This window comes from Orcinus orca, chromosome 10, assembly GCF_937001465.1.
Source record: "Orcinus orca chromosome 10, mOrcOrc1.1, whole genome shotgun sequence".
NCBI classification, from domain to species: Eukaryota; Metazoa; Chordata; class Mammalia; order Artiodactyla; family Delphinidae; genus Orcinus; species Orcinus orca.
The window spans coordinates 7,170,616-7,196,720 of record NC_064568.1 but is presented as its reverse complement, the minus strand read 5'-3'; the positions used below and the strand labels follow the sequence as shown (position 1 = coordinate 7,196,720).

The 26,105-nt window shown below is 47.6% G+C and overlaps 3 protein-coding genes across 3 annotated transcripts in view; 1 reads left to right on the top strand and 2 right to left on the bottom strand.

Annotated features, from left to right (window-relative positions):
• Window positions 1-18,519, top strand: part of TTLL3 (tubulin tyrosine ligase like 3) — a 45,332-nt gene extending 26,813 nt beyond the window's left edge. Inside the window, 5 exon segments of the mRNA XM_049716071.1 lie at window positions 355-684; window positions 686-791; window positions 9,658-9,697; window positions 10,257-10,392; window positions 15,101-18,519. Of these exon segments, the coding sequence (XP_049572028.1) occupies window positions 355-684; window positions 686-791; window positions 9,658-9,697; window positions 10,257-10,392 (612 nt within the window). The 3' untranslated portion in view covers window positions 15,101-18,519.
• RPUSD3 (RNA pseudouridine synthase D3) lies at window positions 3,590-9,361 on the bottom strand. The gene is made up of 6 exons (XM_049716091.1): window positions 9,321-9,361; window positions 8,132-8,239; window positions 7,964-8,048; window positions 7,620-7,743; window positions 5,365-5,504; window positions 3,590-4,598 (listed from the first exon to the last, which is right to left on the bottom strand). Exons 4-6 carry the CDS (start codon window positions 7,660-7,662, stop codon window positions 4,407-4,409), a joined length of 375 nt encoding a protein of 124 aa, XP_049572048.1. The 5' UTR covers window positions 7,663-7,743; window positions 7,964-8,048; window positions 8,132-8,239; window positions 9,321-9,361; the 3' UTR covers window positions 3,590-4,406.
• On the bottom strand, window positions 16,976-24,963 carry CIDEC (cell death inducing DFFA like effector c). The gene is made up of 5 exons (XM_049716090.1): window positions 24,527-24,963; window positions 23,235-23,388; window positions 20,185-20,343; window positions 19,913-20,100; window positions 16,976-17,138 (listed from the first exon to the last, which is right to left on the bottom strand). Exons 1-5 carry the CDS (start codon window positions 24,577-24,579, stop codon window positions 16,976-16,978), a joined length of 717 nt encoding a protein of 238 aa, XP_049572047.1. The 5' UTR covers window positions 24,580-24,963.
• Between the last annotated feature and the right edge of the window lie 1,142 nt (window positions 24,964-26,105).

Genomic DNA, 26,105 nt, shown 5'->3' with positions numbered 1-26,105 from the left:
TCAGGAAGCTGTCCATCGGCAGCGGCCTGTGGAGGAGAACACACATTCCAGCGGCGGCTGGGCAGTTTAGGAGAGCAAGGGGTTGGAGGGGTGCAGGTGGGGGCATGGCTAAGACTTCCCCGTTCCTCTGGGTCACTCATCTCAGGGGCTCTGTGACCTTCTAGGTACTGATTCAGGCCTCCAGGCCCAGACCCCTTAAGAGACAGAGATGGGCTTTGCATTTCTCAGCCCAGAAATGTCTCCTGACCAGGTGCCCCAGAAGTTAATTCTGTCTACCTGTGCTCCGAGTCCTTCCAGGCCTAGGATTCCAGCAGCACTGTCTGAGCAGGCCTCGTCTCCTCTTCTTCCCCACAGCCTGCCGTGGAGGTGCCCCAGTATGTGGGTATCCGGCTCCTAGTAGAGGGCTCCACCATCAAGAAGCCCCTGGCGATGTGTCACCGGCAAATAGAAGCCCGCCCAGCCCTCCCTCACCTGCTGACCCAGCGAGGCTCTGGGGAAGGCAAGGACTCGGGAACCCTTACCCACAGGTCAGCTTCTAGGAAAGTTGCTGGGGCCAGGAGCCTGGGGCACACTGAGAAGCCAGACTCCGCTGCCACCACCTCGGCCCCTGGAAAGGGGAAGAAAGGCAAGGCGAAAAGTGCCACAGCCCTGGTCCGCCCCAGTCTCCGGAAGTGGGACCCCCCGCAGCACGATGATGGGCTGCATTTTCACCATGACCTTTGCTAGTGGGGACAGGCATCCCCACCCCTTGAACAGATTGCCATTGAGTCTGAAGAACCCCCGGGCCCTGGGTAAGACCATTCCCCAAAACACCCCAGGGTCTCAAGGCAATTTCTTCCTGCTCTCCAAGCCCCTCCTAACCACCTGGATCTGTCCCCACCCAAGAGCCACCGGTAGTAAGTAAAAGCCACCATTTACAAAGTATTTTTAAAAAACACACAGCCAAATGAGTATTGTCCCCTCCAAAGCAGTCACTCAGCCAGGCAGTTGTGCTCATTTCAAAGATGCCAGGTCTCAGTCCCAGGTTGAGCTCTCTCCAGACCCCAAGCTTTTCCTGCTGCAGTATTCTGTCTTTGCCTCCATGCAAAGTCACCTTGTGGAAAGGAACTAATATTTGTACAGCACTTAACAGTTTACACCGTGTTGATACCTGACCAGCTCTTTTAGTCCTCACAACCTAGTGAGGTAGGTGCTATTATCCCCATTTTCCAGCTGAGGTATCAGGAAGTTTAAGGAAGTTGCCCGAGGTTGCACAGCTCAGAAGGGGCAGAGCTGGGATGCAGACCCCAGGTCTGTTGGACTCCAAACCCTGTGTTCTTCCCACAGCCTCTGGAGAAGGAACCGGGTGGGCCCCATCTGCCCTCACACACCCCAGCCGTCAGCTCCCCCTGCCTCCCCGCCCTCCATGCACACCTGGAGGGGCAGCTGGTCAGCCTGGGGCTCCCCAGGCCCTCGCAGCCCATCACCACTTCCCCACCCTCCACAGCACAGCCCAGCTGCCTTCTCCCCGTGTGCTCCGACCCCAGGGGCGGGGCCTCAGACTACAGCACAGCAGGCTGGTGGGCTCTGAGGCCCTGTCGACCACAGGCAAGGCCTTGATGACTCTACCTACTGCCAAGGTTTTGATTTCCCTCCCACCTAACCCTGAGCTCAAGCTGGCACCCAACGCCCTGAAACCAAGAAAGGTGGGCCTCGAACGGTGACCCATACCCTGGTGGGCAATGCTGAGAACTGGGGTTAGGGCTGGAAGGGCAGAGGTAGAGGGTAGCTCCCAGGCTGGCCTGAGCCCCAAGGGAAGGGCTTGTATCCCTCAGAACCCCCTTCCTGAACAGATTCCTGATCTTCTCTCCTCCTTTCACACCGAGGCTCTTGCTCCCCAGTGCTTTCATGGTCCCCCACTTGGAAGTAACTTGTGGTCTCAACGCTTTGAAGTTGGAAATCTTCCTAGCACCCGTAGGAAGATCAAGGCCAAAGGCAACTTCAAGGCCAGACTCTGCGACAAACCCAAGGCTGAGACATGCCTCATGGCGACACTGAGCCTTCCGGGACCCCTGCCCCTTATCAGTGCACACCAGGGTCTGGGAGGCATGAGGGACGTGTGGCTACAGAAGTCCTTGCTTCGATCGTCACTGCCCTTATCCTGGACGCAGCACCAAGTAAAAAAGCAAATGAAGTATTTGAGGCTTGGCTCCTTTTCTCTTAGAGGGTGAAGAGAGAGTAGGGTGCGGCTCTGTACCCCAAGGTCCAGAACAAGAGCTAGAGGCCAATCAGCAACTCCTCCACAAAGCAAGGCCCAGAATTCCCATCCAGTGACAGACATGAGGCATCCTGTCCAGGGACTCCCCTGGCATCTCTGATCTCGGGGTGGGAGGATAAGTCTCATGTTACAGATGAGGAAACTGAGTCTGAACTAGGAGACATGGCTTGCCCAAGATCATGTGGCAGTGAGCAGAAGGCTGGGACACATTACCACGACTGCTGAGCCCTGCGGGTCTCCCCAGTCCCCAGGCCCAGAGGAGCTGGGCTGGCAGCAGAATGACATCTAATGGGCACAAGATTTACAGCAGGAGACACAGCAGAAGAGTGGACCCAGCCCTTCTCCAGATGAAGTGGGTCTCTCCCTTCCTCTGCAAGGGGCCAAGGTCACCTAAAAAGGAAATATCCAAAAAGCTACACCCATCTGAAAAAGTTTGGTATTTCTTAATTGTAATGGGTTGAACATTGGTATGTCTTCCTGGAACCTGTGAATATGACTTTATTTGGAAAAAAGGGTCTTTGTAGATGTAAGTACGTTAAAGATTTTTAGATGAGATCATCCTGGATTATCCAGATGGGGCCTAAATCCAATGACAAGTGTCCTTACAAGAGACAAGAGAAGACAAACGAGGAGAAGGCCATGTGGAGACAGGCAGAGGCTGGTGTGATGCAGCCACAAGCCAGCAAGAGGCAAGGAAGGATTCTCACCTAGAACCTTCAGGGAGAGCACAGCCCTGCTGACACCTTGATTTTGGACTTATGGCCTCCAGAACTGGGAGAGAATCCATTTCTGTTGCTTTAGGCCACTCAGGTTGTGGTAATTTGTTGCAGCAGCAGCCCTAGGAAACTAACACACTAGTCAAATGAAGATACATAAATTCTGTATATTTATGAATCCATTCTTGCACAGCTGAACCAGGAGATGCGTACAGGTGGGCTCACAGCAGCACTGTGGTAACAGCTGACGACCTAAGTGTCCATTAACAGTCAGATGGGTAGACTGCAAGCTCTGACATTCCAACTCCGCGCCACACAACGGATGCATTTCACAGGGTAGAGCGAGAACAAGTCTCAAAAGGATATATGCAGCACAATTCCATTCCAACAGAAACTTCAGAAACAGGGCAAAAGGAAATATATTGTTTAAGGATGCATGTGTACGTGGTAAAACTCTAAAAAACAAACAAAGAATTCTCCCAAGTCTGGGCAGTGGTTTCCAACCTTGACTGAGCAACAGTACCCATTCCAGAGCTTTTAAAAAAGATCTGATGCCAGGGTCTCCATTCCAGACTGGTGAAACCAGCATCTTGGGGGTGCAGTCATGGGAGGCATGGCTTTCTGAGTGGGCAGGGTAGGGGGTTCTCATGTCGGGCCAGGGTTGAGAGCTGCTGTTGTCTAGGATAGGAGAAGGGATGCTTCAGTTTTGTGCCGAGTGGTGGTTATGTGGGTGTCACCTTAGAGTTATTCTTTAAATCACAGAGATGTTTTATGCACTCTGTATGTTTCATATATTTCACGGTTTTTTAAAGTGAAAGATCTAACATCTTCACTTAAATGAGTAGTCAAATACATAGAGACAGATGACAGAATGGTGGCAACTGGGGCTGGGAGGGGTGGGGGAGGGGGAGTTGGTGTTTAATGGGGAGAGTTTCAGTTTGGGAAGGTGAGAAAGTTCTGGAGATGGATGGTAGTGATGGCTGCACGACAGTGTGAATGTCCTTAATGCCACTGAACTGTACACTTAAAAATGGTTAAGATGGTAAATTTTATTAGGTGTATTTTACCACAATTTTTTTTTAAAACCTAACATTTTCTCTCAGCTAGAATTGGGCCAGAAACAGCCAAATATAAAGACCACATACTGAACTCAGCAGAAACCACGGTCCATGATAAACATTTTCTTTCTCAGCAAATCCTGAAAACGATACTATGAGGGTAGGTACTTTTATTATCTCAGGTCCAGAGAGGTGAAGTCATTTGCCCAACACCACTCAGCAAGTGGCCTTAGGATGTGATCTTAAGTTTGTCCAACTACAGAGGATCTTACACTATGGCCTTCTGCGTGTTGAGCACTGACCTCACTCTCCTCGGGCCTGACTGCAGCCCATCCGCCCTCCAACCCCCACTGCTTTCCAGCAGGAACAGAAGGACTATTGGTAGTGGAGCCCCAGGCAATGCAGGGTCCTGGAGAAATAAGAGGGCAAAGGTGCCAGAAGCTTGATGGGTGGGTCCCTGGGCCTGGCACCTGGGAGGTAGAGACAATGCAGGTGGAGGTGCAGGGGCAGCTGGGCAGCCTGGGAGGGGGTCAGGTGGAGGCGGCGGAGGAGGGCTTCATCCAGGACCTGGGGTGGGAGAGACATGTCAGCATTCAGCCAGGTGAGCTCTAAGCAAAATGGGAGTGAGGCAAGTACTTCCTCCTTCCTCTGCGTCCGTGTTCTGCATGCCTCTCTACACGTACACATGTACACACTCACACACACACTACGGGCAGAGACCAGCTAGGGGGTCACCGAATCAGTTTCCTGGGCATTCAGCGAAACTACATTCCCCAGCCCCTCCTGCAGGTTGGTGAGGCCGTGTGATTGAGCCCCACTGAATGCCACAGGAGTGTGAGCATGTATCCCGCTTCCAGATCTGGCCCAAGAAAACCTCCCCCGTGAACCTGCCCTGTCTCCTCCTCCGCTGGCTGGATAGCAACAGCCTGGGTCCCTGAGTGACCCATGCAGGAGCAAGCCCATCTCTACCCTACCGCCATTAATTGGACTTAACACGGAAGGAAGTTATTGTGTTAAGGCTCTGGTACTTGAGGTTATTCTGTTAGAGCAGACAGAGTTACCCAAATAGACACACACAACCTCTTTTACCCCTTACACCAAAAAGAATGGCAGACTTAGCAGGGCCTTTAGAAATCAGCCAGTTCGACTTCCTTATTGAACAGATGGGCAGAAAGAGACCCAAGAGAGGGGGTTTCATTTGCTCAGGGCCACAGAGCAGGACAGGGCTACAGGGAGCTATGGAAGCCCAAGCTGCATAGCTAATGTCTGGAGATGCTCTCCACCCCCACCCCCAGCCCACCCCAAAAGGTAGCCGGCAGGTGGGCTTTGGTACCTGTCTTTGGGGCCTGGTGCTCTCAGCAGGCAGCAGAAAGCGCTGGCCCAGAACAGTGGCCACACGGGCAGAGTACATGTGGTCCCCGAGCAGAGGGCAGAGCTGTAGTGCCATGTGCGCCTGTAGCTGGCTGGGAAACGCTAGAAGACAAGAGAGACAGGACAGATGGCAGGCAGCGGCTCTTTCTGTCCACCCGGTATTGCCCCTCCCCTTTCCTCTGGGGAGATGCCACCCCCATTCTCAGATGGTGTGGTTTCAGAGAGGTGAATGCTACCACCCCTGCCAGTGGAGAGGGGTGCATGACCAGGTCAGGACAGTCAGAGCTGTCAGTCCACCGGCCCTGCGGGATTCGTCCATGAAGAGGGGCAACACTGAATTTACTGGGAAGCTACTGGGAATAAAGAACGCTCTTTCCCGCTGGGGGGTGAGCCTGGGGCTGCTGAAGCGCCTGCCATCTCTGCCCCCACGGGGAGAGCCTGTGGGAGGTAGAAGCCAGCGGGCAGGAGGTGAAAAGAAAGTGAGAAACAGCTTCTTGATGATGTCCTCTGAGCCTCCGGATGCAGCCAGGCCTGAACTTTGAGTTACTTGAGCCAATAACTTCCCCTTTTAGATTACACCAATTTGAACTGGTTTTGGGGAAACTTAAATGGTACAAAATTGTTCACATAAGTTAACTTATTAATCCTCCTGACAACCCTATAAGGTGGGTTCTATCATCATTCCCACCTTATAGACAGGAAAACCGAAGCTCAAAAAGAAGTGACTGGCCCACCGTAAGCTGGGATTCAAACCCAGGAGCTGTCCTCTGCTTTCACGTCTGGCAATATGCTGGACTGGATAATCTAAAAATCCACTTCTTATAAACCACTTAGAAACACTGGAAAACTTTAATGATCATCCTTCTAAATACACAGCTGGGCACAGAGGAAAGTAAGGTCCCCCAGACGAAGATGCAAAAGGAAAACAAATCCAGAGCACAGGGAAGCCAACGTTTCACCTATTCCAGGGTACTGCCAATCTTGGGATGCAGGGGGCTTGGGTTTAAGTAGCTACAAGGGGCCAGGGGTGAGGTCTTGGTGCCCAAATGAAATCAGAGAGGCTACATCTTCATTGACAGGATGGACCAGGAGAAAAAGCCAGCCGCCAAGGAAGGGAGACGAGAACCTTAGGTCTGGATGAGGGGAAGAAAAAAGAATTCACAACCATGAACTGCTGCTATGAACTGAGCTGCTCTCACACAGGTTTGGGGCTCTAATACCACGTGCATGAACTGTGAACTTCCAACTGAGACATTAATATTTAGGTCCTGAAGCAGTGACATGGGGCACTCAGCAGAAGCAAAGGCAGAACCTCTCCTGAAGTCACCACCTCCAATGAGGCAATAAAGGATTTCCACTGATAAAAGCCCAGCTCAACCTGAATTCACAATCCTGAATCACAGAAGAAGAAGGAAACAATCCACCAAGGGGAGAGAGTCTGCAGGAAACACAACAGGGTTAGACCCTCAGAATCTCAGACAATGGAATTATAGAAACACAACATAAATATGTTTTAAATGACTAAAGACAAAAAAGAACAAGTAATATGAGAAAAAACCAGATACCTTATTTTTTGGAAGGCCATTTGTATTTGTAAAAGAACCAACTAAAAAAAAAAAACCAACTAGAACTTCTAGAAGTGAAAAATACAATCAATGGGTAGGTTAAACTGGCAGGTTAGATCCAGCGGAAGAGAAAATTACTCAACTGGAAGGTAGATCTAAAGATTACCCAGAAAGCAGCAGAGATAAAGACATGAAAAATGTGAAAGAAAAGTTGAGACACAGCAGTAGAATGAGAAAGTCAAACGTCTATCAGGCATTCAAAAGGAAGGATGCAAGAGGCACATTTGAAAAGGGAACTTTCCAGGATGGATGAAAGAGATTAATCTTCAGACTCAGGAAACACAGTGAATCCCAAGCAAGATAAATAAAACTAACCCACAAACCTGGAATCACCATAGTGAAACTACAGAACATCAAAGGTAAAGAGAAGACGTTGAGATCGATAACTAAGAGAAAAAACAGGTGAGCTGCAGAGGGGTGACCATCAGACTGATAGGAGAAGCACTGCCCCTCCAGGTGGAGCTGGTCACATACATCCTTACAGTCCATCAGATGCTCCCCAGGCTGCCACTAAAACTACCACCACCCTCCCACCTCCTGCCTCCTCCAGCCAAATACCATTTGTCAAGTCTGGCTGGGGCTCCAGACCCACCTGTCAGTGGCTGCAGCTGGACCAGGGCACAGCCAGAGCCCATGGCCACCACACGGAAGTAGCTGAGGGTCCTCTTGACACCTTCCAAGATGTCCTTTCGGGATGGGGACTTCACTGGAACTACCTGTGGTGGCAGCCCCCAAGAATGAACAAGCTTCACACACACCTGGGAACTACCCGCAGACTCTCCTTGCTCCCAACAGACTCAGGACAGGGCCACAGTATAGGCAGTCGTCACTCGCCTGTATTAGGGGTCTGGAGGGCCAGTCACCCCACGTCTATACCCTGTAGGGGTAATATGTCTGGAAGGACCGCTCCTCCTCCCCACCTAGACCCTGACTCACAAGATTGACCCCATCAATGTGTTCCAGTTTCAGAGCTGCTTGGATCTTCCCCTCAGAAGTAGCTGGGATCCCATCAGTGACAGCACTGAGAAAGAGGCAAGAGGAAGTCACGCAGTGGCTTTTGCTGGGACCTGTCCATTGCCCTGGGAGCCTCCCAGCCCCTCTCACCAGTAGGTGACTGTGGGTCTCCTGGCTCTCTGCGAGTGAGTGAAGAACTTCTGGAGGTGGCTTGCTGTCTGGGGACAACTGGAGAGGAGTACAAGCCCAGAGGTTTCCCTGGAGGAAGGAGACAAATCACAAAAGTTAAAATCCCCTGGGCTCACCCACACAGAAAGGAGACCCCGGACTTTCCTGGCGTTCCAGTGGTTAAGACTCTGCACTTCCAGTGCTGGAGGTGCGGGTTCAATACCTGGTTGGGGAACTAAGATCCTGTATGCCGCTTGGCACAACCAAAAAAAAAAAAAAAGAGACCCCTAGAAAGGAACACCTGACCTGCCTAAGACCAAACAGTAACATCAGGACTATGACGCAGACCTCCTCTTGAGAAACAAGTAAGTCTTCCCCGTGTGTGATAAGAGTACATTGCTTAAATGTGTTCCTCATTTTGCTCTGGCTCCCAGGGAGCTCAGAGCCAAACATCATAACAATTACCACCAACTGTTGAGTGTCTACCATGTGCTAGGCACTGTACTAGGAACTTTATATATATTAGCTATTAAATAATTAAATTCCCCACAAGCAAGCTCATGAGTTTGTGGAACTGCAGAAACATTTCATCTCAAGCACCATCTCTAATAGATGGCAATTAGAGGAAAGAATATCACAGATCAGTTGACAATACCTGCCATGAATACGGAATTAGAGAAGTGACTGCACACTGAGCATAGATATTATTAGCTCTATTTTATGATTAAAGAAACTGAGGCTCAGTGATAGCTAAGATCACAGTTTATGCATAAGGATTTGAACCCAGATCTATCCACTTCCTCCTCCTTTTCCTTGTATCCTACCTCTGTGATCCCAAACCAGCCCAAGGAAAATGCCTCAGTTTATTCCCAAGTAGTTATGCCCCCACCGCAGATGGATGCCTGTCCTTCTACCTTCCTCTCACCCCCACCACTTACTTCCCAGATGCTCGGACAACCTGGAGCTCCCGCTCCCCGAGCCCCAGGGACTGGCTCAGCTCCGGGAGCACTGAGAGCAACGTCAGCTCTCCTGGTTTTCCTGGGGGAAATAAAAGGAAGAGTACAAGTTGCTCCCAGAGGCAACTTTATCCCACCTTTCCTTTCTCTTCACTATTTCGTCCCCTCAGAGACATCAAAACCCCTTTCATTGCATCTCTTTCCCCTGCACATACCTGTCACTGGCAGGCCCAGTGGCTTGTTCAATGTCACCAGAGGTCCTGAAACGTATAATACATAAACATCATCAACAGCAAATGCAGTTTACAAAGCACTTTCTCAATTCGTATTATCGTGTGGTCCCAGTACAACTCTCATACATGAGTTATCAGGCTGAACTCTCTGAACCTTGCATATGCTAAGCTGGCTGCCTGCCACGTCAGGGCCCTTGCGCTTGCTGTTTCCTCTCTCTCAGATTTTCACGTGGCTGCTTCCTTCATATCATCGTGGCTCAAATGTCACCATCACAAAGAGGCCCGAGTCTCCAATCTAATGTCTGCTCCCTTCCTGCAGTTCCTCATCATGGCTGTTTTATTCATAGCACTGATCACTAGTAAGTACGTTTTTCATTTATTTTCTGGTTAATCAATTTCTCCCGCTAAAATGTTGGCTCCCTGAAGGCGGAAACCACATTTATTTTGTTCAGCACTATATAGCCATGTCTAGAACAGTGCCTGGAACATAACCTATGCTCAATAAATAGCTGAGAAAATTTAAAAATCACCGGAGACTGAGGCTCAGAGAAATTATTCTCCTAAAGCCACACAGCAAGCTGATTACAGAGCCTACATATGGCTCCGAAGCCTGTGTTTTGCCCCTCAATAAACCTTTTATTACAGCAATTTCCTTTACAGAGAGCCTACTAGTGCAAAGCTCTCTAGTTATTTACACTTTCCCACCCCACAGCCCTATCCCCATGATGCTGAGGCACAGAGAGGTTATGTGTCTGGTCCCAGCTCCTATGGCTGGTGGGAGGCAGAACCAGGATTTGATCCCACAGGCTTTAGTAGGGAACCCAGCCAGATGCTCAGAAGGCTCAGGTGAAGACTCCTCCCCTTCTGGGTCTCCCTGCAGCCGTCCCTCCCACCCCTCACCTTTCTGATCCACCACAGCTGCCCTCAGCACATCAACCAGCTCCTCCCTACTGACGTTCTCTGGCCGCAGCAGCCCCGAGAAAGGCTGGTCATCCAGGGGCCCCGACCGTTTGCTGGAGCCTCGACGTTGCTGCTGATGCCTGGAAAAGGTTAGGTAAGCAACAGGAGAATCATTGCCGCCCATTCTTATCTCCACACACCTCTTCCTAAATGCTGCGGCTTCCTACTAATGCTTTAGAAAGCCTAGGTTGAGTTTCCCGAAATGTTAGGTTCGACTGGCCCCACTGTACAGAAGAGAGAACTGAGGCTCAGAGAGGTCTACTGACCAGTTTAGGATCACACAGCAGAGGTGGATTAGAACCCATATCTGCCTAACTCCAGATCCCGCACACACCCTCCCCCGGCCCCAACCTCCCTCCTACACAAAGGAGGGCGGGGGTTTCTAATCACCGGGCCTCGGTGCCAAAGCTTGAGGCTGTGCGCGCTGCGCGGACCCCCGGACCCCGCCGCCAGCCACCCCAGACCTGGCCCAAAACATGACAGCCGCCCATCTCCGGAGCGAGGACAGTGCGCATGTGTCCGGAAGGGCTCCTCGGAGGTGCCCCACAGCGCGCCGATTGGTCAGATTGACTGTCAATCGGAATAGCGAGGCTCAGATCTGTGAGAAGGCGGAGTTTTGCCTTTGCCCAGGAACGAGGTGAACAAATTCTCGTCTGTGCTTTTGGGGAAAGCGAGTCACGGAGCAGAGGAGGAATTTACTGGGGGTCAGAGGACCTGTCTTAGGACAAAGCCAGGTTTTCTGATCATCATTGCAATTCTTAGGAGCCTTCTGACTTCAAAAAAAAAAAAAAACCCGCCAGGGCTTCCCTGGTGGCGCAGTGGTTGAGAGTACGCCTGCCGATGCAGGGGACACGGCTTCGTGCCCCCCGGGAAGATCCCACATGCCGCGGAGCGGCTGGGCCCCTGAGCCACGGCCGCTGAGCCTGCGCGTCCGGAGCCTGTGCTCCGCAACGGGAGAGGCCACAACAGTGAGAGGCCCGCGTACCGCAAAAAACAAAACAAAACAAACAAACAAAACCGCCATTGCGCACAATTTTGTAAGGCAAACTGGAAAAGAAAAAAAAAATCCACACTCGTTGGTACAGTGAACTTGCTTTGAGGAACACAGCCTGGTGCAAAATCCAAAAGGAGAAAAGGCCAGAGGCAGAAAGACGTTCACTGCACCACTATCTATAACAGCAAACCCAAAACAAATCTCAAAGCCGGAAACAAATCGTCCCTTGATTAGATCTATAAAGGAAATAAATCTTATTAATCACCCAGTCATCATTTTTTGAATGCTAACTCTACGCAAGGCCTTGGCATCTGTGAACTGCAAACAGATTAACGAGACTCGGCCCCAACCACAAGAAGTTCACCTTTAAGATCACAGCAGCACAACCCACCTTGGCGAAAAGCTGTGGAGATGCTGAGAGAGCGAAGAGTGAGGAGCCCAGGAGCCCGCTGAAATCTGAGAAAGCTCCCCAGCAGGAGTTGTGATTGACAGACTGTGAAGAACTCAGAAATTCACCAGGGGGGGAAGGTGTGGGTGGGAGGAGAGGGCGCGGGCAACAGGAAAAAGAAGGTAAGTGCAAAAAAAGCAAAAAGCAAAATGGGCTCTATCTTGTAATTACAACTATGGAAAAGTTACATGCAACCTGTGTATTATTTTGTTTACTAAGAGCACTATAACTTTCAATTCGTTGTTTGCATTAGTGAAAGACTGCAGGTAAACCAACATCTGTCAACAGAGGAATGGCTAAATTAATTGTAGCACATACATATGCAGCCATTAATTGAAGAATGTGTGGGGGTCTACATGTGGTAATGTGAATCCATCTCCAGAATATATTAAATCGAAAAACAACACAGTGAAGAACAGTGTGACTAGAATATGCATATACGTGCATGCGTGTGATTTACATATATTTATTATATTTAAATATTTCTGCATTTCTGAAAGGACATACACAAATGAGATGTTGATTGCTTCCAGAAAAGGAATCAGAAGTCAGAACGTGAATAATTATTTTTACCCTTTAGAACTGCTTAAATTTTTAACCTCATTGATATATCTCTTCTTCAGACACACATGGAGCCCTAGTTTAAAAATATAAGCCAGACCACCCCCCCCAAAAAAAAGGGACTTCCCTGGTGGTCCAGTGGTTAAGACTCGTGCTTCTCGGTGCTTTGTGACCGCCTGGAGGGGTGGGATAGGGAGGGTGGGAGGGAGGGAGACACAAGAGGTCTTGAAGAGATATGGGAACACATGTGTATGTATAACTGATTCACTTTGTTATAAAGCAGAAACAAAAAATAAAATAAAATAAATTACTCACCAAAAAAAAAAAAAAAAAAGACTTGTGCTTCTACTGCAGGGGGTGTGGGTTCGATCCCTGGTTGGGGAACTAAGATCCTGCATGCTGCATGGTGCGGCCAAAAAAAAAAACTAAGCCAGATATAAAAGACTATGGTTCATAAAAATTTTTTTAAATAATGAAAATAAGTAGAAATAAAATTTTTAAAAGACTGTGTGATTTTAGTTACATGACATTTTAGAAAAGTCAGTGGTTGACAAGGGCTGGAGTGGTTGAGGGAATGAGAATCGACTAGAAAGGGGAAGAAGGGAAATTTTTGGTGTACTGGAACTAGTGGTTACATATCTGTATAAATTTGCCAAACCTTATTGAACTATATACCTTAAAAGGGTAGATTTTATTGTATGTAAATTATACCTCAGTAAACTTAATTGGTTTTAATTCAAAGGTTTAAATAGTCAATTTAAAAAGATATATATATATTTACTTACTTGGTCTTGCTGGGTCTTAGTTGCAGCATGCAGGAGTTTTAGTTGCAGCATGTGGGATCCAGTTCCCTGACCAGGGATCTAACCCGGGCCCCCTGCATTGGGAGCGTGGAGTCTTAACCTCTGGACCAACCAGGGAAGTCCCAAAAGTCAATTTTTAAATGTGCACAAATTCAGACAGGACTGGCAAGAAATTTAGCAAGAATGCAAGTCATTTTATCTTGCTTTGGGCTTGGACATTACTGTGCTGTGTCCTAAGGCCCCACGGTATTTTGGAACCTCTCTTCTGAAAGGTGCGTTCATAATTTGCAGCTTGAGCAAAGATGGAAAGGCGGAGGCCGAGGGGCAGGACACAGCCTACCTTACCGGCAGCAGACTTCACCGCTGGCCACGCTTGGCCCCAGGAAGGGCCATTCCCCCACTTGGACTGGCCCCTGGCCCTGCCAAGGCTTGAGCCCCCTTGCTCTTTGGAATTTTCCCTCCACAGGCCCCAGCCTCAGCAAAGCCTGCCCTCTCCTGTTCACTGCCCACAGCTGGTGTGACTCCATTAATCTCCAAGCTTCCAGAAGAAAAGGAAGAAACCTAATTATCCCTAGGCTGGGAGGGCTCAGTGCCAAGAGACAGTGATCAGCCACTCAAGACTCACATGTGAAACTCAGAATATCAGGAGGACGGCAAGTTGGGACAAATGCCAAGTTTCAACCACCCCAGCCCAACTCAGTGTATGACTAACTTCACAAGAAGAGCAGGTAGGCCACAGCCTCAGCAAGAGTTGAATGGGAATAGCTTCTGTGCTGACGTAAACATCATGCCTTCGTACCAGAAGGCCTACCCCATGGACCCAGGACAGCACTGAGCCAGGCCTCCAGCCATAGCTGCAAGAGCAGGAAAGCCCAGAATGGAAATGTTCCTTGCTAGCTCTGGCAGCTCCTTCCACACATGGCTGTAGGGTATGGGTCAGCTGCCAGAAATAACCCTCCAGACTTTAACTTTGGTAACATAGGCCTTTGTCTTAGTATTTAATAAACCCAAGTAGCCTTTATAATTAGTCAGAAATGACACATATTTGAATCTGAGAGGCACAGACCAAAGCACAGTCTCCTACAAACCTAGCCTTTCATGCTTGTCTTGTTTGAGTTGCTTGATATTGAAAAATGCCAGCTCACACTGATGACCTAATACTTTGTGGCTACCTAACGGCTCATTTCGAAATCCTAAGATTAAGAGTTCTGAACACGAAAGGAGGGCTGTCTAGCAAGCTAGGGAAGGCTTCGGAGGAGAGTTGCATTACAGCTTGACTAGTACTTTCCCACCTACACACTTAAAAGGTTGTACTAAAATGTGACATTGAGAAACTGGAAGAGTGCCTTAATCCCATAATCCCTATTAAAGCCCTTCTTTTTTTTTTTTAAATTGAGGTATAGTTGATTTACAGTGTTGGGTTAGTTTCTGGTGTACAGCAAAGTGATTCAGTTATACATATATATATATTCTTTTTCAGATTCTTTTCCATTGTAGGTTATTACAAGATATTGAATATAGTTCCCTGCGCTATACAGTAGGACCTTGTTTACCTTTTTTTTTTTTTTTTTTGGCGGTACGCAGGCCTCTCACTGCTGTGGCCTCTCCCGTTGCGGAGCACAGTCTCCGGACGCGCAGGCCCAGCGGCCATGGCTCATGGGCCCAGCCGCTCCGCGGCATGTGGGGTCCTCCCGGACCGGGGCACAAACCCGTGTCCCCTGCATCAGCAAGCAGACTCTCCACCACTGCGCCACCAGGGAAGCCCCCCCTACTTTATATATAGTAGTGTGTATCTGTTAATCCCAAGCTCCTAATTTGTCCCCCTCTCCGCCTTCCCCTTCGGTAACCGTAAGTTTGTTTTCTATGTCTGTGGGTCTGTTTCCGTTTTCTAAATAAGTTCATTTATATCATGTTTCTAGATTCCACATAGAAGTGATATCATATGATATTTGTCTTTCTCTGTCTGACTTGCTTCACATTTTGTGATCATCTCTAGGTCCATCCATGTTGCTGCAAATGGCATTATTTCATTCTTTTTTATGGCTGAGTACTAGTCCATTGTATATATGTACCACATCTTCTTCACCCATTCATCTGTTGATGGACACTTAAGTTGCTTCCATATCTTGGCTATTGTAAGTAGTGCTGCTATGAGCATTGGGGGGCACATTTCTTTTTGAATTAGAGTTTTTGTCTTTTCCAGATATATGGCCAGAAGTGGGATTGCTGGATCATATAGCAGCTTTATCTTTAGTTTTTTAGGGACCCCCATACTGTTCTCCATAGTGGCTGCACAATTTCCATTCCCACCAACAGTGTAGGAGGGTTCTTTTTCTCCACACCCTCTCTAGCATTTATTATTTGTAGACTTTTTGATGATGGCCATTCTGACTGGTGTGACGTGATACCTCATTGTAGTTTTGATTTGCACTTCTCTAATAATTAGCAATGTTGAGCATCTTTTCATGTGCCTACTGGCCATCTATATGTCTTCTTTGGAGAGATGTCTATTTAGGTCTTCTGCCCATTTTTTGATTGGGTGGTTTGCTTTTTTTGATACTGAGCTATATAAGCTGTTTTTATATTTTGGAAATTAAGCCCTTGTCAGTTGCATCTTTTGCAAATATTTTCTCCCACTCTGGAGGTTGTCTTTTCATTTTGCTTATGGTTTCCTTTGCTGTGCAAAAGCTTTTGAGTTTATTTAGGTTGCATTTGTTTATTTTTGCATTTATTTCCATTATTCTAGGAGACAGATCCAAAATAAATATTGCTGCGATTTATGTCAAAGAATGTTCTGCCTCTGTTCTCCTCTAGGAGTTTTATAGTATCCAGTCTTACATTTAGGTCTTTAATTCATTTTGAGTTTACTTTCGTATATGGTAGTAGAGAATGTTCTCATTTCATTCTTTTATATGGAGCTGTTCAGTTTTCCCAGCACCACTTATTGAAGAGACTGTCTTTTCTCCATTGTATATTCTTACCCGCTTTGTCGAAGATTAATTGACTGTAGGTATGGGTTTATTTCTGTGCTCTCTATTTCCTTCCATTGATCCATATGTCTATTTCTGTGCCAATACCATGCTGTTTTGATTACTGTAGCTTTGTAGTATTGTCTGAAGTCTGGGAGGGTTATGCCTCCAGCTTTGTTCTTTTTCCTCAGGATTGCTTTGGCAATTCTGGGTCTTTTGTGTTCCCAAAGTCCTTCTGGTAGGCAAACTTATTTTGGAAATTGTCATTTACCATATTCATTACATGATCTGCTCAAGCCTCAGATTAAGCAGACATTAGTTTCAGAATTAATTGTAATTTTTTTTGTTGTTTGTTTTTTTGGTAGAAAAAGTGCTGTTTCCTATAACCCCACATTATGGAGAATGGTTTGACAACAGAGTTCTCTCTTCCCTTAGACCTTACCAACTTTCCAGATAGAACCCCACCCTCAGCTCGCAAAGAACAGAAGCAAAGAAAATGTATCAGCATAAATAATTTATTGCGAACTCTCTAGTATCATACACGAGTGGGTTGACAATTCACTCAGAAGCATTTGGGACAGGAGGCCAGGAGGTAGGCAGTGTAATGAAAGTGTAGCACGTGAAGACAGGTTGCTGAGGGGCAGCCTTCCTGCCATAGCCTGCTGGTGACCAGTCTTGGCCCGCGAAGCTACCTGGGGCAGGAAGGAGCCGGGCCAGGCCAAGAGCCCTCAGTTCTCCTTTGGCCAGCCCAGGCCAGGTTTCCGGCCCTTCCCCCTGCTTCATCATTCATGTTCCTGTGGGGCTGAGGGAGGTGTTGGGAAGGTAAGAAGCTCTCTAGCTGCCAGGCTTGTGGGTGCTACCAGCTGAGCATGGGGTCCCCGGTCTAGTCCTTGGCTGGACTTTCATTGCAGTATCTTCAGACAGGTCGGGATGAGGGATGGGGCTTTGCTCTTGGAGGGCTGCCCTCCCTCTGTGGCATCCAGGAGCTGCTGCAGGTAACGGGAGGTGCCGAGCAGCACGTGGCCTGCGGCCTGCGTGCTGAAGAGGGCCCAGCGGAGAGCTTCTCTGGGTGGGATGAGAAGGCACTAGGGTCAAAACACAAAGAAAGCCCCTTCCTCCTCCCCCTAAATGCCTGCTCCCCCACGCCGCGTTCATAACTTCATAAACTGTAGAGTGGTGTGCAAACAGAACAGATGCTGCCCTCCCTCAGCAAATGGGACAGGGTCTACAGTGTTACCTGCAATCGTACCTTAACTGAGACATCCACAACCTCCCTCTTCTCATGCAAAATTCAAGCTCATTTAACAAGGCCTTTTATTTTTCTAATGCTACTTGGGGCCAGCCAGACTGATCTCTGTCACATGACTCTGCCCTTCACAACCTCTGTTCTAGACAGAAGTGTTTCCAAGTCATTTGTAGTCTAGCTAATTTTCAGAGTGCTGGACGTGAAGATCTCCATGTCTGGTGTTGCAGTGTACTGAGGACAGAACTCCAGTCAGACAGGCCTGAGTTCTAATTCAGTTTCATTAGCTGTGGCAACCTTGGCAAACTTCTATAGCTCTGAGCTTCGGCACCCTCATCTGTAAAGTGAGATCATACCATTTTGATCCCACACAGGGTTAGGAGGATGAAATAACATAAATCACTTAACACAGGACCTGATATGTAGAAGAGAAGGGGAAACGTAGGGTCAAGACTAGCTGGTTGAATGCTTGACTACTTTAACCAAATTCTTATCCAGATCTGTTTGAAAGAGATAGGTGAGGGTCACTAGGGGTGTCTAGTCCTAGGAGGGTTCAGGGAGAAGAAAACAAAAGGAAAATAAATTCTTTCTGGCTGATATTAAAACTTGTCTTCTATTAACCTTCATTCAGTAAATGAACTTATGTTATGGCTGAGGTGGAGGGGGACAGGAAGACAATTAGAATCATAAACATCTGTATATGAAAATACTTAAAAAATTTAAAGGTGAAACCTGAGAAGTATACCCATTTCTCAAATTAGAGAACTGAGGCTTCAAACCAGCTGTCTGGACATGAATAGGAATGAAATTCTGACACATGCTACAATATGGATGAACTTTGAAAACATTATGCTAAGTAAAATAAACCAGACACAAAAGGGCAAGTATTGTATGATTATACCTACATGAGTTGCCTAGAATAGGAAAATTAATGGAGACAGGAAGTAGGACAGAGGTTAGCAGGGCTGGGGGAAGGGGGTGTGGAGAGTTAGTGTTTAATGGGTACAGAGTTACAGTTTGGGATGATGAAAAAGTTCTGGAAATAGATTTACAAGTAACTGTTGCACAACACTGTGAATGTACTTAACGTCACTGAATTTTATACTTAAAAAAAAGTGGTTAAAATGGTAAATTTTACGGTATGTGTATTTTACCACCATTAAAGAAAAAACACTTGCTGACGCCACTAAGTCATTCCACTGATTCCAGCTTGCTGTTGTTTTTTGTTTTTCTTTTGGGACCAATATGCCTACTATGTTTAGGTCTGAGGGTCCCATTTCCCCTAGACGGACTGAGTTTAAAGGCTGAAACTTCTTGCTCTAGATTTTGCAATCTGCAAACTGCTGGCAGCAAGCCCAGATCAAGAGGGGTATATGATCTGGTATAAGAGGAAAAGGGAACTTCTTGCCATAGAACGAGGCTCAAGCCTGCCGCTGAGTGTTATCTGTGGCAGGCAGAACCACGCGGCCTCAGGTCCCTCATCTGCAGACTGGGAATGCAGAGAATAAACTCGGAAAGCCAAGAAGGTCTGGTGTGCTCTAGCTACACACGTTCTGGCAGAACTCCGGAAGGAGTAGAATTTCTCAGAAACCCCTGAAAATGAGGATCATATGTATCTTCATTCCTTGTACAATTATTTGAATTATTGCTACGTACCAGCATTCACCAAGGTATTGGAGGCAACAGCAATTCTTGCCCTCATGGAGCTTGTTCTGACATCTTATTTATCTCTGTGTCTCTAGCTCCTAGCGTAGGGCCAGGACACAGAGAGTGCTCAGTAACCACTAAATGAAGCAACTGGGGAGGAGTAGCATCTGTGAGAAGTAACTGGCAAGAGGCCAGCTTTGTGGTTTTCGACTACTTGGATGTCTCTGCCTCAGTGGCTACATCTGCCTAATGAGGTAAGAGTTCTCTAGAGCACCACTGGAATAGCTGAATATGGAAACCACTACCATAACAGTACTTGTCTTATGATTAAACATATTCCCATGCTTCCTGTGATAGTTGATTAGACTTTCAAAAGTAAAGTAAAAAGTTTCTTTGAAAGTTCATTAGATGATACAAATGACTATTGTCCACAGACATACAAATTAATTCTGTTCTATGGAAGGACAGTTATTTCATCCCTCCCACCCCCATGGAAAAATCCAATTTTGTATTTATAAATAGCTCAGCATTCTTGTTGGATCTATATGTGGGTGGGATTTTGAACTGATTGTAACTTCTTGCTGGTTCTCTCACTAGTTGAGTTCAATAAAATTTTTGACACATGTTCATTTTTCAAAAGATTAGAAGACTACTTAGGAAAACTTACTACTTTAGGTGAAAAATAATTAGTTGTTATAGTGGAAGGTAATTAGAAAAGCTAAATGTATCCAGGTTCCACCAGCAGGAGTATATGTATCCCTTTGGCATATACTACAATAAACTAAAACATGAATTCAGCCATAAAGTCCTAGACAAATGCTAATTGTCATACTTTGTCAGCATCAACACCAGGCCCAGGCTCCGAGAAGCCTGAGGTGCATGGGAGAAGATAGCGCCTCTCCCATTGCAGTGTACCCAGCCTGTCCCCAGCTAACCCCAATTCACTCACTTCATGATGCGCCTGGCGCCGTAGCAGCGCAGATCATAGGAAAGGGAGTATGTGCCATAGAGAGTCGCCTTCACGTTCAGGCAACCAATGAAGTCCTGTGGGTTCACCTTGTACAGGTCGAAGGTTACTTGGGCCACATCAATCTTCTTGGCAGGCTTACGGGAGAGGGAGAGTTGGTACCTAGTGCCCTGCATCAAGACAAGCATGTGGTTGGCACCCCTCAAGGATTTCTTCTAAGCTCCCAGTACTCTCCCTGACAGGTGGGACGTCACCTGCTCTGATGGGGGCTGCCATTTCTGCCCCTTATGGAGGACCATGAGCACGGTGTCATCTGTCAGGGATTGGAAATACTCTTCTGTCTCTACAATTGTGCCATCTTCCTCCAGCACCAGGAAGAAAGGCTTGTCTGCCAGCATCAGGGTATCCTGGACCTGGAGAATAAGGTAAGTGATGCTTCTGCCATCACACGTAGCCACAGAGCTGGTATGGGGAAGACCCACATCACACACCTCAGCTGGCACACCTCAGACACACACGAGTGGGCCGGGACTTATGGGATGGGACTGGAACCCAGGGCTCTTGCTGTGGGATCACCATCCAAAGAACCTATATTATGGTATCCCTTGGTATCTGACTTCATGGTTAATATTCTAGAATAGTGCTGTCCAATAAAAATATAATGGGAGGGACTTCCCTGGTGGTCCAGTGGTAAAGAATCTGTCTTGCAATGCAGGGGAAGCAGGTTCGATCCCTGGTCAGGAAACTAAGATCCCACATGCCGCGGGGCAACTAAGCCGGCATGCCACAACTACTGAGCTTGTGCACCTCAACTAGAGCCCGCGTGCTGCATACTGTAGAGCCCACATACCCTGGAGCCCGCGCGCCACAACTAGATAAGAGAAAACCCGCATGCCACAACTAGAGAGAAGCCCACGCGCCATGACGAAAGATCCCTTATGCCTCAACGAAGATCCCATGGGCCACAACTAAGACCCGACACAGCCAAAATAAATAAATAAATAAAAATAAAAAATAAATAAATCTTAAAAAATTATAACGGGAGTCACACATGTAACTTTTAATTGTGATATAATTTGCATGCCATAAAATTCACTCTTTTAAAGTCTACAATCCAGTGGTTTTTAGCATATTCACAAAGTTGTGCAACTACCACCACTGTATAATTTCAAAACATTTTCAACCCCATTTTTACCCCAAAGAGAAACCTAGCCCCATTAGCTGTCACTCCTCATTTCCTAGCCCTTGGCAACCTCTCCTCTTCTGTCCATCTCTGTGGATCTGTCTATGCTGGACATTTCATATAAGTGGAATCATACAATGTGTGGTCTTTTTAGACTGGCTTCTTTCACGAACATGTTTTCAAGGTTCTTCTATGTTGCAGCATGATTCTTTACTTTCTTATGGCTGAATAATATTCTACTAAATAGATATACCACATTTTTAATCCATTCTTCAATTGATGGACATGTGGGTTGTTTCTATTTTTTGAGTATTATGAATAATGCTGCTATGCACATTCATGTACAAATTTTTGTGTGACATGTCTTTTCAATTTTCCTGGCTATATACCTAGGATTGGAATTGCTGAGTCATATAATAACACTATGTTTACTCTTCTTAAGGAAATACCAAACTGTTTTCTGAAGCTGTTGCATGATTTTACATTCCCAACAGCAATTTCTCCACATCCTCACCAACACTTGTTTTAGTCTGTCTTTTATTTTAGCCATTCTAGCGGTATGAAGTGTTTTTGATTTGCATTTCCCTAATGACTAAGGGTGGTGAGCATCTTTTCATGTGTTATCAGCCATTTGTACATCTTCTTTGCAGAAATATCTACTCAGATTCTTTGCCCATTTTCAAAAGGATCATCTTTTTACTGAGTTTTAAGAGTTCTTTATATATTCTTGATACTAGACCCTTATCAGATATGTGATTAGCAAATATTTTCTCCCATTCTGTGGGTTATCTTTTCTTTTTTTTTGATCGTGTCCTTTGATGCACAAAAGTTTTTAATGTTGATAAAGTCCAACTTTTTTCCCTTTGGTTACTTGTGCTTTGGTGCCATATCTAAGAAACCAAGGTTATGAACACTTATACCTATGTTTTCTTCTAAGAGTTTTATAGTTTTAGCTCTACATTTAGGTCTTTGATCTATTTTGAATTAATTTTATATGTAGTATGAGGGAGGGATCCAACTTCATTCTTTTGCATTTGGATAGCCCATTGTCTCAGGAATATTTGTTGAAAAGACTATTCTTTCTCCATTGAATAGTCTTGGCATCCTGTTAAAAATCAACTGAGCACAGATACGTGGATTTATTTTTGGACTCTCAGTTCTATTCAGTTGATTTGTATGTATTATGGGCTGAATGGTATCCCCCCCAAATTCATATGTTGAAGTCCTAATCCCAGTACCTCAGAGTGTGACTATATTTGGAGATAGAGTCTTTAAAAAAGTAATTACATTAAAATTAGGGCATTAGAGTGGGCCATAATCCACTATGACTTGTAAGAAGGAAAGGTGTCTTTATAAGAAGGAAGGATTAGGACAAGTGTAGGGGGAGTGTACAATCAAGTGTAGGGGGAGCATGGAAATAGGGAAGGGTGTCATTCTTGCCCAATGTTACTACCACCCACAAGAGCTGCGTGTCCTTGGTTTCCTCTCTGAAAGCTTACCTGATCAATAGTTTTTACTTTTTTTTTTTTGACTGTGCCGAGGGACATGCGGGACCTTAGTTCCCTAACCAGGGATTGAACCTGTGCCTCCTGCATTGGAGCAGGAAGTCTTAACCACTGGACCACCAGGGAAGTCCTATCTAATCAATAGTTTGAAAAAGTCTTCCACAGCTGTTAACAAAGCTTTGCATGGAAGGCCAATGTAGGAGACAGATTGAAGGAGAATTGCCCTGCATGAAGGTAAGGGAAGGAGATAGGGAAGGGAATCTCTAAAATCTTACTCAATACTCCAACGTCTGGGCAATTCTACAAGTTTAAGTACTACTGGAAAAGGGAACCTAAGGGTCCCTCCAGTAAGAAAAATAGACTCCAAAAATACCACTGACCTATTGTTAGTATCAGATGGTAATGTACTGCCCTCCCCCTGTCAACAGACAGACAGGATTCCAGGTGGGCACTACAAGCCCACTGGAGCTGCCATTAGAAAGGAAATCTTTTCACCATCTAAGCCATGAACTCCATCCCTGCTGAACTCCTAGCTCACGATGCAGAGGCAGCTGTTGGGGCCAGCTCTCTGCCAAAGTCCCCGTGGTGGGCTGTGCAGAGGCAGGCCCATTCCTACCTTGAGGCAGAGGTCCTCAAGGCTGTGTGTCATGATGCCCTTCCGCACACTCCGGTCAGCATTGCTTACTCTGCAGGGCCGGGCCCTGGGGGCCTCCGGGCTGGACTGTGACAGCAGCTTCTGGGTCACCACCGAGGTGCTGACTGCCACGTACCTGGAGGCCATATGGAGCATCAGAATGAGCTGTCTGATGCCTCCCAGCCCTCAACGCACAGCAGGGTAACTTACCTCCCAGTCCTCTAGGCTGAGCTCATCATATTTCTCCTCCCCTACCACCCACCAAACCTGTTCTAGAGAGTCTTCCTCAAAAGCCTGCTGGATTGGTGCATCTTTTTAAAAAAAAAAAAAATTATTTATTTATTTTGGCTGAGCCAGGTCTTAGTTGCAGCACGCGGGATCTTTGTAGTGGCATGCGGGATCTTTAGTTGCAGCATGTGGACTTCTTAGTTTTGGCATGTATGTGGCATCTAGTTCCCCGACCAGGTATCGAACCCATGCCCCCTGCATTGGGAGTGCGGAGTGTTACTCACTGGGCCACCAGGGGAGTCCCTGGATCAGTGCATCTTAAACTTTAGTGGACACGTCACTCCCCTGGTGATCTTGTTAAAATGCAGGTTCTGATTCAGTAGGTCTGGGTGGGTTCTGAGATTTTATATATGTAATGAGTTCCCAAGTGATATTGACACTGCTGGGTTTCAGACCATGACAAGTAGCCAGTCATAGAAGACTACCCCACATTTGCCCAATTACCACTTTCCTCTCTTAGCCTCATTCTTCTCACCTGTAATGTGAGATGAAGTGGCAAAGCTGAGGTCAATATAAGACAGTTTTGAACTCAGATACACGATGTAGAACAAAAGGTGTGCAGTGAACCTAGATTTTGGAGTCGGGCAGACCCAAGTTCGAATCCTGACTCCACTACCCATTTGCTAGGTGACTGAGAGAGCCCACCCTGTGCCTCGGTTTCCCCATCTGTTAATTTGGCATAATAATCCCCACTTCCCAAAGTTGTGGTGAGGTTTAAATGAGATCAATAATGAAAGCATCAAGCAGTATCTACCTCTGTCTACTCAATGTGTGATATGGGGGACTGTGGGGGGAGAGACAGCAGCATTAATATCTCCTGGGGGCTTGTGGGAGGGGCAAATCTTGGGTCCCACTCCAGACCTCCTGAATCAGCACCTGCGTTTGAATAAGACACCCAGGTGACTTATGTGCCCATCGAAGTTCAAGAAGGTCTGCCCTACAGCTCACAGTAGCTCCCCTTCCCTTCCATGCTTGGCTCTCCTCACCTGGAGAGGGACCTGGGGTAGAGAAGGCTGAGGGACTTCATGGCGTATTCCATCCTCGTCAGCTGGACAGTGTTGGGCCTGGGAAGGAAGCAGAGACAGCTCCTGAGGTGGGGATGGGAGGGTTCCCTCTCTCTTGTCTTTTGACACAGAGCAACCCCACCTCCATCCAGCAAGCCTCTCCTCTGGTCTCCCCTAGCAACTCACACACACACCTCCCCCAGCCCTTCCCCTGTCCCACCCACGTACGCCACCATGAGCAAGCTGGAGACCCCCTTAGTGCCCAGGCTCAGCCCCCCTCAGCAGCCGCTCCTCCCTCCCCGGCACCACTCACTCCATGTTTCTCTGACCCTGGCTCTGGTCACACTGATCAGGGTTCACAAGTCGGGACTGAAGAGGCCCTGCCTGGTTAGTTCCTGTCCCTGGGGGCAGAGTCCACTTTACGCTGGCAGGAGGCGAGTCACAGCACCTTGCACTGCTGGGGACCTTCCCTTACATGTTGTTCAGAGACCTCCCAGGCCAGGCAACCCAGTCTAAGCCTGCTCTCTCCAGTGGGTCCTTGAGCAATCCGAACCCCTCCTGAGGGTTCCTGCTGGCCAGAGACTTTCTACCACGATGGAACCGTTCTACATCCGTTCTCTCCAATACTGGAGCTGCTAGCCCCACATGGCAACTGAGCCCTTGAAGTGTGTCCGTACAACTGAGGAGCTGGATTTTAATTTTTATTGAATGTTAACTAACTTAAATGTACACAGCCACTGTGGCTCAAGGCTGCTGGCCGCCATTCTGGGCACTAGCTGACGGCCCTGGGCTGACCTGCCAGCCCTTCTCTCCTGAGCCTGCTCGATCTAGCTCCTGCAGGCTCCAAGCCCTCCTGCAGGCAGGTCCTCCACCTGTAATGCCTCCCTTGGCCCAGGGCTAAACGTTTGCAGCCCTGAAGCCTGAGTTTCACTGTTTTCCACATCTCGGAAAGCCTTCTTAGATGGCTCACAGAATTTCCCCTTCATCCTTGCCCTTCCTTCTTCCTAGCCAAGTGGGCCTCAGTGTCTGCTTCTGCCATAGCAGCCCCGCTCCTTGGGTGCCTCGCCCTGAGATGTTCTCCCTTTCCCTGCCCCCCTGCAGACAGGGCCTGCCACAGAGCCAGGGGCTCAAGGAGTGCATGGAACGCAGCCCCTCCCCAGTCTTTCCTTCTGACAATGCAGGGGACGCCCCAGGCCAGCCTGTCTGAGAAAGCCCTCTCCCCACTTAGCACTACCCACATCAGCTTGCTTCAGCCTCCCGCCTCACTCCCAGTCACAAAACTCTACCCAGCCCCACCTCACCGGTTCTCTAGGAGCCAGAACCAAACCAAAACAAAAAACCCAGAGTAAGAAACTCCTTACCTCCCACTTCCCAGCCTCCTAACCTTCCAATACTGCCCTTCTCAGCCCAGCCCTCCGTCCATTTTATTTCCAGCTCCCAGGGCAGCCCCTCCCCTGGCCTCCAGCCCCAGCTGGAAAAGAGCACAGGCACTGAGTGTGCAGCTCTCACCCTTGGGATGTCAAGCCAGCCTCACTTCCAGAAAAAGCCAGAAAGGAGGGGT

Coding starts and splice junctions, on each gene's coding strand:
- RPUSD3 (XM_049716091.1), bottom strand. CDS start 7,662: ATGGGCTCTGGCTGTGCCCTGGTCCAGCTGCAGCCACTGACAG. Junction 5,505..7,619: donor CCAGCTGCAGCCACTGACAG/GTGGGTCTGGAG, acceptor CTTGTCTTCTAG/CGTTTCCCAGCCAGCTACAG. Junction 4,599..5,364: donor GCACCAGGCCCCAAAGACAG/GTACCAAAGCCC, acceptor CTCCCACCCCAG/GTCCTGGATGAAGCCCTCCT.
- CIDEC (XM_049716090.1), bottom strand. CDS start 24,579: ATGGAATACGCCATGAAGTCCCTCAGCCTTCTCTACCCCAGGTCCCTC. Junction 20,344..23,234: donor TTGAGGACCTCTGCCTCAAG/GTAGGAATGGGC, acceptor CTTATTCTCCAG/GTCCAGGATACCCTGATGCT. Junction 20,101..20,184: donor GGCAGCCCCCATCAGAGCAG/GTGACGTCCCAC, acceptor GTCTTGATGCAG/GGCACTAGGTACCAACTCTC.